Source organism: Odocoileus virginianus, chromosome 13 (genome assembly GCF_023699985.2).
Source record: "Odocoileus virginianus isolate 20LAN1187 ecotype Illinois chromosome 13, Ovbor_1.2, whole genome shotgun sequence".
In the NCBI taxonomy this organism is placed as follows: Eukaryota; Metazoa; Chordata; class Mammalia; order Artiodactyla; family Cervidae; genus Odocoileus; species Odocoileus virginianus.
In genome coordinates this window covers 32,458,168-32,472,485 of record NC_069686.1, presented here as the reverse complement: position 1 = coordinate 32,472,485, position 14,318 = coordinate 32,458,168, and the positions used below count along the sequence as shown (strand labels likewise).

The window sequence follows — 14,318 nt, the reverse complement described above, 5'->3', positions numbered from 1 at the left end:
TATTTTTTTTTAACACCGTTTCTGGTGTTACTTATTTGGTATAATTGTAAAAAGAAGTAGTTTATCAATTGTATCTTAGCGCATGTCTAAACTGCAGACTGACCATCATAGACATTTTCCTGTTATTCAGTTTATAACCTCATTATCCATTTGTTGATTGTACATTAATATTCTGAGGTGAAACCAGATTTTTAAAAATGATGTTGTTGAATTGGAAATTTCTGATATTTGTGTACCTACTTTTAATGATAGGGTAAAAGGAACAGAAGAAGAACAAACAAAGGTTAAAGTGCTGGCAAATGCTGTTCATTACCAAAGTTTATAGTGGATTGTAGTCATTTACCTTGTCTTGGCCTTTTTAGTACACACCAAGTTTCCACTCTGTCTCCCCTGCTATTCTAGATAATTAGGTGGAAAATGCTGAGAAACCCTAAAAATTGGGAAGATGAGTAACATATCTTTTTCTGCATACTTAAATATTTCAGATATTTAATTGACCATTTCAAAAGAAAATTGCTGTGTGATACCTAGCAATTTTTAAGTGAATTTCCCCTATGGGACAAATTACTAAAATGTCAAAATTGTCCAGTTATAATAATGCTTTGTCACTAATGTCTAGGAAAAACAGGAAATACAAATGATCACCCACAGAATGATTAAAAAAAAAGTAGTTATGACTGAGCATTGTCTAATACCAAGCACTGTTTTGGATACTTATCTCAAACTCTCAATAGCTTTGTCAAAGGATACTGTTATCTTTATTACATAGAAGCATAAACTGAAGCCCAGAGAGCTTTAAGTGATTTCTACAAGCTGTTTAGTAGTGTGTTAGGAAGCCAAATTTATATATTTTCAATTATATAAAGATGTTGCATCACAAGTGTTAGGTCGCTATGGAAGGAAGTAAAGTCAATTTCATATAGTAGAATAAAATTACCACCTTCTTTTTCAGTCAGAATTAACCACTAGCATTTTAGTAACAAAGCTTACAGGTATTTTTATGCAAACAAATATCTGAATTTGAAATACCTGTTTCCATTGTAGATGTCACATCACCTCAGTTATCAGTCCTGATTCCTCAAAGTGAAAACTTTACAAGATTTTATTTCCCCATTTTTTTCCTTCCATTTAAGTTTCTCTCTCTGATTTCTGATAACTTCATAATAAACAACTCAGGTTAGGCATTGAGGATCAGCAACTGATAAGTAATGGAGACAGAATTTTGGTTTTTTAATTTCATAGACCTTTCCTAATGTTAAAAAAGGGTCACTAAATATGGGCTTAGATGGTGATAGGAATCAAATTTTGTTTCAGTATGTACTCTATTATTAGAAATAATCAAACAAAGTTCATGATATGAATTTACTTCAGCTGTTAATGTATACATGCATTTAAAGTGATCAAAGGACAAGCACACAGGTCTATGTTACAAAAGTAAATACTGAGTTAGTTATATATGCCCTTCTGTCAGATAATCCCACCCACTGTCAATTTTCAGTGGTGTGTTTTTAAAATTAAAATGAAGTTGTAAGGGAAGTACTGTCACTTAACAGTAAGTATATATTTATAATAATTTTTCTTTAATTCAACTTGATACCCCATACTGGAAACTATTCATAAAGAATTCATGAGAATAATTGCTCTTGGAGAGAAATTAAAGGATACTTTTAAACTAAACAACTAAAAGGTATTCACTCACTTTAATATTCCTATTTTAATACTAATGGATAAGAACATCAGTATTTGTTTTTCTAAGTAGCTTGCTCAATATTTAAACATCTTGAAATTAAACCAAGTAGATATATCAGGAAATACATTTTTTATCATTTTTAAATAAGTGATGATCTATAATTTTTTGTCATGAAATATTTAATCAGAGGCTAGAAGTGTTTGAAAATACAGAATGCTACTTACTGTGTGCATGTCTATAAAATGTACAAATCATTTTTAAACTATTTTGTTATTTTCACTGTACATATTTCTGGAGGTGGGAGTGCTTCCCTGCTGGCTCAGTGGTTAAGAATCCACCCACCAGTGCAGGAGACACGGGTTCGATCCCTAGTCTGGGAGGATCCCACATGCCATGGAGCAACTAAGCCTGTGCAACTCAACTATTGAGCCTGTGCTCTAGAGCCTGGGAACCACGACTGCTGAGCCCACACCCACAGCCCCTGAAGACAGCATGTCTGTGCTCCCCAGCAAGAGAAGCCTCCGCAGTGAGAAAGTCATGCACCACAGCTAGAGAGTGGCCCCCACTCAGGGCAGCTAGAGGAATACCTGCATATTGACAAAGGCCCAGCACAGCTTAAATAAGCAAATATTTCTAGGGGCTATTCTTGATATGATAAAGATTATGAAGACTAATATTGGATCACTATTAGGTATCCACCGTAACAGTGAGATTGATAAGTTGTTTAGAATCAGGTTCCTAACAGAGACATTGTGGCAAGGTAAAAATAGCAACAAAAAACATAAGTTAGAATAGTACTGAGATCTTTTCTTTTCAGCTTCCTATATCTGTGTACTAGGAGGGCAAGAGATTTAATCTCTCTGAGAACTATATTCCTTATCTTTAAAATGGACATAAGAAGATTTCCTTAGCAAGATAATACTGATGATTAGAGATAATATATATAGAGAGTACCTCACATAGTGCCTGAGATGGGCATTTATTTTCTACATAAGTTTCTTTAAAAACTATCTGGAGAGAACCAATATATATGTCATAATAACTGATTTCCTGGTCATATAGAACTGATAATAATTATAAGGTAAGATTTTGGAAGGATTTCAGTGAAGGATTTAATTTCAATATGGTTTTTGAATTATGCCTTTTATGTTCATTCTTACTATTATATGTATGATTACTAGTCAGGGGAAAAAAGGAATATCTCTTTATCCAAACTATTCCAGGCTTAAACACAATAGAAATTATTTATAAAGTGGCAAAGAGAGAATAGAAATGAAAGAAGAAAGACTGTTATTACTTGTTTAAATTATACTTAACTATTGAAGAGATGCATTTTTAAAGTTCATCTTTTATTTTACACTTTAATAGCCTTTATGAGAAGTCTGATAGTAAAGGTAGAGGACAGTAATGACTTTTGCAAATGATACAGAAAATCGTACCTTTTGATGAATATAAAACTAAAATATAATATATGGCTTTAATTTATTCATATATTTCCAATCTTCACAAAGGAATATTGAAGTTGACTGATTTAACAGTAACTCAGTCTTAACATATGATTTATGAGAACAGAGCTGAATAAATCAGAGTAGCATAAGGTAAATGATATCCAAGCAACATAATATTCATATACAAATAGCAACATTTCACATCTTAAATGCAACATACAGTTTCCAAAGCTTTTATAGCAGGAATAGAACTTGTAATATCACAGTGGCCCAGAGTACTGATTTTATAGGTTTCTAAAACTTGAGCAAAAGTTTGTTCTGGCCTTAAAAGTCCAGAAGAAAGGAATCACTACAGTAACTTTACATTATGCAACAGAAATGTTTTCAACTTTTATTCATTTAGCAAATACTTGAGATGGTTATTATGCTCTCATTTATAAAAGGCAACCATTTTTAGACATTATAAGATATGTTTTACATTTCTGTATGAGTACTTTGCGAGCTTACCTGGTGAAAAAATGTGAGTGAAAGCTGACTTAAATTCAACATTCAAAAAATTAAGATCATGGCATCCGGTTGCATCATTCCATGGCAAATGGGTGGGGAAAAGTAGAAACAGTGACAGATTTTATTTTATTGGGTTCCAAAATCACAGTGGATGGTGACTGCAGCCATGAAATTAAAAGATGCTTGCTCCATGGAAGGAAAGCTATGATAAACCTAGACAGCATATTAAAAAGCAGAGACCTCACTTTGCCAGCAAAGTTACATATAATCAAAGCTATGGTTTTCCAGTAGTCATGAACAGATGTGAGATCTGGACCATAAAGAAAGCTGAGCACTGAAGAATTAATGCTTTCGAATTGTGCTCGAGAAGACTCTTGAGAGTCTCTTGGACTTCAAGGAGATCAAAGCAGTCAATCCTAGAGGAAATCAACTCTGAATATTCATTGGAAGGACTGACTGATACTGAAGCTAAAGGTCTAATATTTTGGCCACCTGGTGGGAACAGCCAAATTACTGGAAAAGACCCTGATGCTGGGAAAGATTGAAGGCAAGAGGAGAAGGCAGTGACAGAGGATGAAATGGTTAGATGGCTTACCAACTCAATGGACATGAGTTTGAGCAAACCTCAGGAGATAGAGAAGGACAAGGAAGCCCAGCATGCTGCAATCCGTGGGGTCACAGAGAGTTGGACACAACTGGGCAACTAAACAACAACAACATGAGTGATTTTATTTCATACTGACAGCATTCCTGGGAGAAAGGTATTGCTTTTTATGCTTTACTCTTCAGAAGAGGAAGCTGTGCTCAGCTAAATATCCTTACGTTTCCACAGATGGAAAGTTTGGATTCAAAGTCAGTTTGTTTGTTTCATATATAATAGTGCTCCTTCAATGATGGCAAATGACTATGTGATTTTTTTTTTCACTTATCTCCTTATAGAAGAGACATACATTATGACACTGTTCTATGCCATTTTTACTTTTGGTTTATGATAATAAACAATTAGTAATGCTTTGATGTACTATCCTTCAAATATATACACTAAATGTACCCTTCATTTTTATGGGAAGAAAGTATATGTATCAAAGTTATTAACACCACAACTTTAAACATATCCTATATTCAGTCTACTCAGATAAACAGTCCAGAGCTTAAATAAGAAGGCAAAATGAATTCCTTAATGAAAAGTGCCTGAATATGTGTTCCTACTATGCCTAATTTATCAAGGACTTTCTTTTTGCTTTCAGGAATGACTTGTCAAGCTCGAACATCGTACACTGAAGATGAAGTTCTCTGGGGTCATCGTTTTTTCCCTGTAATTTCCTTAGAAGAAGGATTCTTTAAAGTTGATTACTCCCAGTTCCATGCAACATTTGAAGTCCCCACCCCCCCTTACAGTGTGAAAGAACAGGAGGAAATGCTCCTTATGTCATCTCCTTTAATAGCACCAGCCATAACTAACAGCAAAGAAAGACATAACTCTGTGGAATGCTTAGATGGACTTGATGACATTACTACCAAACTTCCATCTAAGCTGCAGAAAATTACTGGAAGAGAAGACTTTCCCAAAAAACTCTTAAGAATGAGTTCTACAACTTCTGAAAAAGCCTACAGCTTGGGCGATTTGCCCATGAAACTTCAACGAATAAGTTCAGTACCTGGCAACTCAGAAGAAAAACTGGTATCTAAAACCACCAAAATGTTGTCTGATCCCATGAGCCAATCAGTGGCTGATTTGCCACCGAAGCTTCAAAAGATGGCAGGAGGAGCAGCCAGGATGGAAGGGAATCTTCCAGCAAAATTAAGAAAAATGAACTCTGATAGATTCACATAACAAAACACCCCTTCAGGCTTTATTTATTGTTTGATTTAGTAATAGTCCAATATTTGGCTGATGAGGTAATCCTCTCTAAGGAATTTGAAAGGTACATTTTTTTCTCCCAGTCATATATGCATATTTGAGAACCCTACCTTTTCAAGTATTGCTACTGTGCAGAAAGAAAATGTTATAAAGGCGGGACATCAGAAGGAAGTTCTTAATAATGGGCATGTATTATCACATCAAGCATGCAATAATGTGCAAATTTTGCATTTAGTTTTATGGCATGATTTATATATGGTATATTTATATTGTATATTATGGAAAATGTATATATATATTTAAAGGGGTGGTACTACCCACAATATTTCTAACATATGTATTAAGCCAAACATGAGTTGATAGCTTTCAGGGTGATAAAACTATATATATATGTGTGTGTACACATAGTTTTATATATACACATACATATATATGTACATATATATATATTCACACATACATACATATATCTGATAAAATTGTGATGTTTTGTTCAAAGTTGTAGTTCTTGTGCATGTTTACTTTATTAGGCTAGGAAAGCTTCTGGCATTAATTATTAATACCAAATATTTTAGCCTTAAATTATTTGTCATTTTAAAATCTGATTTAATGTTTTCTGCTGTTTAAGGACCTGGAAGGTTTTCCATTGTACTTTTTATGAGAGAGTCACACAAGTATGTGCTACTTATGGCCCTGCAAAAATGTAACCATTATATATTTGACATGTAAATTTTGAAGCACACTAATACACTGACAATTTCTAATGATTTTTAAAAGTTGCTAGTACTGGGGAAAAAATAAACATTGCTTATTTTGAGAGTTGGTCCTTTCCTGGACTAAAGTCTGGAAATCTCTTTTGTATATGATCTAATTTAAATATGAGCTCTGAACAAATGGTGCGTCATTGTAATAGTCAGTAGCCAAGTAATATTGAATATATTGGAATCTGTGTGAAATTGCATAATGAATGGTCCCTGTTTCGAGCTGAGTGAATTGGTAATATTTTTCACTCTTTTTCTCGAACTTTTGTCATTTTAAAAACCAATAATTAATCCTTGAGTAGACAAAACAACACAATGAAATAGATGATAGATATTTATGCATAAAACAATGTATGTCTAATCATGTCTCTCATTTTATGCCATTTTCTTGTTTGTGGCATTTGTTATAACAGGACAGGTTTTTTTCCTCACCTGGGCAACCTACTTTATCCCATACCTGTCACTCAATTCAGACAGAATGTTTTGTACATACCTGAGAGAATTTAAAATCAGATAACTTGAAGATATTTTACCCATGTGAGTTTTTTGCTTTGTTTTGTTTCAGTAAACAATCAATTTATTAGTGTCTTGGATCTCTCGCCTACCAAAATAAGTGTAGCAGTACTATTTTTTTAACCCAAAGGTCTGATATTTATGATTCATTAATGGGAATTAAAACTATTCCTCAAAAGAACACAGGTGAAATAAAGATTTGGAATGTAGAGATTTTAATGAAAATTTGTAAGTGCTCCTTATCAGAATATCATGGACTTTCCTATAAAACTTCTTTGGGTGTTGTACTCTAAAGTCTGTCCAGAATTAATCTATTTCTCCTTATAAATATGTAAATCCTTAATAGCTGGTTTGGAGTCCCACTATTTTCCCCTTTTTTAGCAATCCTGGGATGATTTTCATATTGGAAAATTATTACATCAACAATTCTGTAATTGACTACAATAATATTAATACCTTCTGGCTACCTCTGTATCAATCAAATTCTGCAGGTGCAAACATATACCAGGGAATTGTTACTGGCAAAATGATCAACTTTGGGCATCCATCCACTGTGAATAGACCTGATTGACCTAACCCTTTACCCCCAAACTTTCTTATTTGCTGGATACAGGAAATGAAATAGTAGCAGAGCAAGAAGGGGCCCAAGGGGCACAGTATATTTGTTATCAGTGGAAGAAACTGCACAGATCATTTAGTCCAACCACTTAAAACTAAAGAGCCATAATTTAATTTGGAGAGTTATTTGAGTTTGGTTTTGGTGCCAAGGGGAAAATGGGACCAAAAATAAACTCTCCAAATACATTCAATCATTCATTCAGTGAAATTTCTGCATGTCTTCTAAGTTCTAGGCATTTTTAGCTCCTGTAGATTTGGATATGACTAAGTCAGAGGTGGTCCTTGCTCATTCAAACACCATATATCAGTTGGAGAGGGGGGAGGGGAGATAAAAATAACATAATTTCAGAGTCAAAATATCAGTTAATGGAAGGAAAGCAGAGTAACACAATGGAAAATGATTGGGTGAAATAATTGATTATTTTGGAAGGGGGAGGCGGTGATATTTAAACAGAGACCTGGATGATGAGAAAGAACCACTGTTGCCAAATTAATTTTTCTTAGTGAATGCTATTCCTTTCTCTTTCCCACATATATATGGGAAAAGTATGATTTCTGCATGTAATTGCAGTTTAACTCCTGTTACTAAGTTGATCATTGGTCTCGGTTTACCCAGGAGAGTTCCAGTTTTTACCTGTTGTACCTGTGTAATTATTAATACTCTTATAATGTCTTGGTTTGGATGATATATGGTGACTCTACATTTTTGTTGAGACTATATTATGAAGTCTGATATATTTGGATAAAAATAAAGAATTGCTTTTTCTTCTCATTTTGCTGGTTTTTTTGACACTGGCATTCCAAGCAAAGTCATCTCAGTTTCATATATTTCTTCCTGGAGGACTTCTTAACAAAGTTATTTCCTGTAACATGTGTTTAATCTGTACATGACATGTTTTCCTAGCAGTGAAAAGTTATGCATTTTATTGACTAAATAAAAGGTAAACCTTTGATATTTCCATTTCAGGAATTTGTAAGAGCTCAAATCAAATGGAGTAAAAGTCAACTTAAGTCAAAATAATTTTCAGCCCACCAACGTGGCAACTGTTGTAAAGCAAAATATAGTATTCATTAAACTGAATAATTCAACTTAGTTAGAAACTAGTCCCTTTTAATGGGATTTTCATGGATAGTTCTGTCATGGTAAAATATTTCATTCTATTTATTTAAATGTAAATGAAAATACAATTATTTTGATAATGCCTATCTTCAATTTAAATATCCTTCTCAGCAATATGTGGATACATTTTTGTAAATATATATTCAATTAAAAATTATAATATTTTATCATTAATTATTTATGAAAAAGTTCTTATGCTGTTTTAAATTCATCCATATATGGGATTAAATACTTTGGAAAGTATTTAGTTGTGTCAGTACTCAAGAGACACTTTGTAGAAATAGGATGGAAACATAACGTGTGATTTCTTTCGGAGGAAAAGTGAGATTATGGGGAAGGTGGCTTACATTCCATTTTAGTGAAGGTTTCTGCTATTTCATACCATGAAGAGAGTTCAGCTTGACCACACAGCACATCCATGAGCTCTACTTCAGAATTTGTGCTTGAGTTATGTTGTACATATTTAAATTAGCATCAAGCTAATTGCATTGTCTGGTAAGCTATTGATTATTATTTAAATGTGCAAAAGTAGGAACTTATGTATTCAATACTGCAAGTTCAGTTTTATAAAAACTGTTTTAAACTTTGAAAATATGATTGGGTTAAATTTTTATAGTGTGCTCATCCTTTTTCTACTTCCCAAAAGTTGATGACTCACATTACTTTATTTGGTCTATCATAAGACTCTTTAACTCCTGAAAATCAATAATTCAGTCCATTACAAGTCTTTCCTCAAAGGTTACTTTTATTTTGGCTCCTTACTGATGAGATGCTTCAGCAATACAGAACCTGAACTTACTAATACAGATCATTTGAGACCTGCATTTCTTGGAAGAAGCTTCATGACCATCTTACCCTTTGCTGAATCTGAGTATCAAAAGCCACAGTAAGTAAAGCAGACAAATACACAGTTTTCCTAATTTTTTTTAAGTATCAAATCACCTTTGGAAAAGTGGTCATTTACTTTTTCTGATAGTGTTTCAAGGAAAAAGTGTTTTCCTAATTTTAGATCAGATGAGTTTGATGATATGTCATATGTTCAAGTCTCTGGTGCCTCACAGAATTAATCCACAAAGTTATGTTCCTACAGATTCTGCCATAGTGGAGTTCAAAATGGATGATCTGCATCATACAGTAGAATTTTTTTCCAAATTATGGTTTTTTGTACCTGAAAACTTTCTCAAAATCATGGCTGGTTTTGAATATTCAGGCTACGTGTGACCAATGGACAAAAGATATAGTAGGGCCCATTATCTTTCCTCATTAATTATTAAATTCAGCATTCAATTTAACTACTCTTTATCCTTTTCCAGCTTCACTAGTCCGTCACTTACATCAACTTTACATGGTGGAGATTATCCCTTTTGCACTTGAAAAAACTGATTCTAAGTGAGGTTGTTTAGAGGGTTTTTAATTAAATGAAATCCACAAAGCTGAGTGGTCCTTACCTTCTTGGATGGTTCTGTTGCTATGCTGTTGCCTCTGGATTTTCCATTTGGGGCATATCTGTTTACATTGTGGTAGATGGACATATATTTCTACTTATACACTTGCTGTTCACCATACCTCTACTGTGTACACGTGTGCATGTTCAGTTGCTCAGTCATGTCCAACTCTTTGCATCCCCGTGGATGACTATAGCCCACCAGGCTCCTGTGTCCATGGGGTTATCCAGGCAAGAATACTGGAGTGGGTTGCCATTTCCTCCTGCAGGGGACCTTCCCAACCCAGGCATCAAACCCGTGTCTTATGGCTCCTGCATTGACAGGTAGACTCTTTACCACTGAGCCACCTGGGAAGCCCCTACTATGTACACCCTACCCTAGATTTCCAATATTGTTATATATTTTCATATTTTTAACTAGATTAATTAGCAGTGTTTTAAGTTCTACTGTATGGATGTAAGAGTTGGACTGTGAAGAAAGCTGAGTGCTGAAAACTTGATGCTTTTGAACTGTGGTGTTGGAGAAGACTCTTGAGAGTCCCTTGGACTGCAAGGAGATCCAACCAGTCCATCCGAAAGGAGATCAGTCCTGGGTGTTCACTGGAATGACTGAAGCTGAAGCTGAAACTCCAATACTTTGGCCACCTGATACGAAGAGCTGACTCATTGGAAAAGACCCTCATGCTGGGAGGGATTGGGGACAGGAGGAGAAGGGGGTGACAGAGGATGAGATGGCTGGATGGCATCACTAACTCGATGGACATGAGTTTGAGTAACCGGGAGTTGGTGATGGACAGGGAGGCCTGGCATGCTCCAATTCATGCGGCCGCAAAGAGTTGGACACGACTGAGCGACTGAACTGAACTGAACTGGACATTTGAATTCATGTATTTTGATCATTTTTCTCATCCTTCACAGCTTTCCCCCCCTAAAGTTGGTAGAGTCATTTTTCCTTTGCTTATTCATACATATACTTGTGGGACTAGTGGTAAAAGAATCCATCTTCCAGTGAAGGAGACACAAGAGATGCGCGTTTGATCCCTGGTTTGAGACGATCCCCTAGAGGAGGAAATGGCAACCCACTCCAGCATTCTTGCCTGGAAAATTCCATGGGTAGAGAAGCGTGGCAGGCTACAGGCCATAGGCCCCAAAGAGTCAGACCCAACTGAACACACACTGGCATAGATCACGAATTTAGCGATAGTGTCTTTCCCAATTATGAATACTTTCCTATTAATTCCTCAAACACATAAAATATTGGAACAGTGTTATCTTCTTGATGAAATTTCTATCAAAACATCCTGATCTGCTCAGTTGTGTAAATTTCTCTCCATTTACTGCACAGCTGTTGTCTTGGGATCTCCCTTTATAATCATGGGAATTTCAGTCACATCTTTCTCGGTATAGAAACCTAGTTTCATGGACCATATGTAGCTTACTTGGTCTACTTGTTTTTGTTTTTCTGGCATGCTACATGGCACATGGGATCTTTCTTAGTTCCCTACCAAGGTTAGAACCATGCGTCTTCAGCAGAAGGGCAGAGTCTTAACCGTTGGACTGCAGGAAGTCCTTACTCTTTCAGTTTTGATGAATCACATTTTCCAGGGGTTTCTCAGGAGAAAAAGAAAAAAAAAAAAAAAAAAACAACTAGAAGTAAACTTTTTGAACGCTTGATTACTTTAAATAAGATAACTTGTCCCTAATAATTAAGAGTTTGGTCTAGTATAGAAATTATGATCCTTCTGAATTTCAGCAGCATTGTTCCTTTTACTACTAGACTCTAATATTGCTATTGAGATGTCTAACACCATTAAGTTTTAGTCCCTGTGTAAAACTGATTTCTCTGCTTAAAGCTAATAGGATATTCTAATCCTCCCTGGTGTTCTAAAATGTCAAAATTTCTGCCTAAGTGTGCACTAATTTTAATCTATTTTGCTGTGCACTTTCAATCTGGAAATTCATGACCATCAAGAAAATGTTCTTAAGTTCTTTTTCCTTTATTTACTCCTTTCCATCTTCCTCTTGCCCTCTTTCTGGAATCTTCATTATTTGGATGTCAGAACTCTTGGAATGATTTTCTAATATTCTCATATTTTCTCTTCTATGTAACTCTTTGTATTTTTTCTCCACTTTCTTGGAGATTTTCTTAATTTTATCATCTCTAACTTACATCTATATGCATATATTTGATTTCATTTATCTTCCAAGATGTTCTTCTCTAGTAGTCTTAATTTTTAAGAACGATTTGTTGTTTTTGTTTTCTAAAAGTTTCCTTTTTTTTTGAGTCTTTTTCTTGTATCATAAGCGAAGGATTTTAGTGTTGTCAAATTTTTGACAGTGTGTTTTAACTGTTTCTTCTTCGCACATTCTATTTCTAATATCCATTAATATATATGATTTTGAATTTAAGGTTGTTGAGACTCTGCACAATTGTATGCAGTAAGTCTGTCGACTTCCATTTTCAGTGATGTGGTTCGACTCTTCACCAGAAGTTAGTGTCTTTAGACGTCTTCTTTAAAGTCAGTGACATTGTCCAGGTAAGATACTTAATCACCTTCCTACAGAGAGGTGCCTTGCTGTCATTGTTCTGAAAACAAGTTGAGTTGATTAAACAAAGGTAAGTGTGCTTTTTAAACAGGCTTTCAAGGAGTTCTTTTTACACTCTCCTTTCCTGATCGTTTTACTCTCCTATGCTTTGAAAATTCCTCTACTGTTGTTTCAGTAGTTTCAGAAAGTAGCAGTAATAAATACTTATGGTTAACCTTCCATTTTGAGAAGAAAGGCCAGCTTTCCTGTATTAGTTTTCTATCACAGTTATAATTCCCAGGTGGTGCTATTGGTAAAGAACTCAGCTGACAATGAGGGAGATGTTAAGAGACTCAGGTTCGATCCCTGCATTGGGAAGATGCCCTGGAGTAGATAATGGCAACCCACTCCTGCATTCTTGCCTGGAGAAGCCTATGGACAGAGGAGCCTGGGGGGCTACAATCTACTGCATCGCGGAGTCTGAGACAGCTGAAGCGACTTGGCAGTACACATACACTACAGACTTGAAGCCTCAGTAGCACAAACGTGTAATACTGCAGTCTGTACGCAGAAGTTTGACATAGGCCTCATTGGGCTAAAAATCAGTACGTTCCCAGGGCTTAAGTTCTGTCTGGGAGCTCTAGAAGAGAATTAATTTCGTTGATGTTTTCAGTTTCTAGAGGCCATCCCTATTCTTTGGCTCATTGCCCTCTCCGTCCATCATCAAAGCCAAAAAATTTGCATCTCTCTGTGCTTTTGTTCATAGTCACATCTTCTTCTGACTCTTCTACTTTCTTCCTCCAATTTTAAGGACCGTTGTGATTACACTGGCCTCACCTAGATAATCTGAAATAATCTTCCCATATATGTCCTTAATATAGACACATATGCCAGTCACTTTTGCCCAAGTAAGGTAGCATATTCACAGGTTCCATAGATTATGATGTGGGTTTCTTTGAGGATCATTGTATTTCACTAATTTTTCTTCTTTCATCCTTTTATATCAAGTGAAATATTGTCTCAACAAAATATTTTTTCCAGTGTCTCAGTATATGTAAAAATAGGGGCAGTATTTATTTTCATTAATAACATCCTTCCTTATAAAGAAACATATTTAACTAGACATTATTTAATTATTCTCTTAGGAATTTATTTTTGTCATAGTCTATGAGCAAGCCTCATAGTCTATGAGGTTTTATTTTTCCACTTCTTTAGAGGGGAGAAAAACACAACAATGCAGTGTTTCATTAAATAGATTGAAAATAACATCCAAAACTTCAGTGTCCTGAATCTGAGCTTGTATATCAAGTTCACTTTTCTTGATAAGAGCCCTATCCTTTGGACTTAAAAAAATATCAAAGATGGATTTACATTTCAGTACATAACCTAAAAGCTGGTGTCAGTATTTATTGGCAGAAAACTATCTGCCATATAGACACTTAAAATGTATGAAAGCTTGTGACCTAGAAGTTAATTTTAGAAATAAATCCTGTCATATCTTAACCAAATGATCAATGAACAGTATGCAGAAACAGTGGGTGGGCCCATGAGACTTGTATTATGATCAAGGTTAATATTTCAGTGGCTGACTAAATGAGAAGGGAAAATCAGAAAATATCACTTACATGAAGGTTTATTTTTGTAAATGAAAGGTAGCAGCGTGTCTTTTACCAGTAGTCTGTTATTATAATGATATGGACTTACAGTAATGTAAATTTTTTAAGTGTGAGATATATGGCTTCCTTTTTCATTAAAGCTTCCTAAATAAATTACTGCTTTTTATTATCAACTTTTATCTCTTCCACCTATTCACTGATGATATAGCTTCTT

At 34.9% G+C, this 14,318-nt stretch overlaps 1 protein-coding gene across 3 annotated transcripts in view; it reads left to right on the top strand.

Moving 5' to 3' along the window:
* KCNJ3 (potassium inwardly rectifying channel subfamily J member 3) overlaps positions 1–8,170 on the top strand; it is a 176,385-nt gene extending 168,215 nt beyond the window's left edge. The window contains exon 3 of one of the 3 annotated variants that reach the window (XM_020893070.2): positions 4,893–8,170. In XM_020893070.2, coding sequence (XP_020748729.1) covers positions 4,893–5,479 — 587 coding nt within the window. In that variant the 3' untranslated portion in view covers positions 5,480–8,170. The remainder of the gene's footprint in view (positions 1–4,892) is intronic. The other 2 variants (XM_020893073.2, XM_020893071.2) reach the window with 2 other exon arrangements.
* Positions 8,171–14,318: the final 6,148 nt, after the last annotated feature.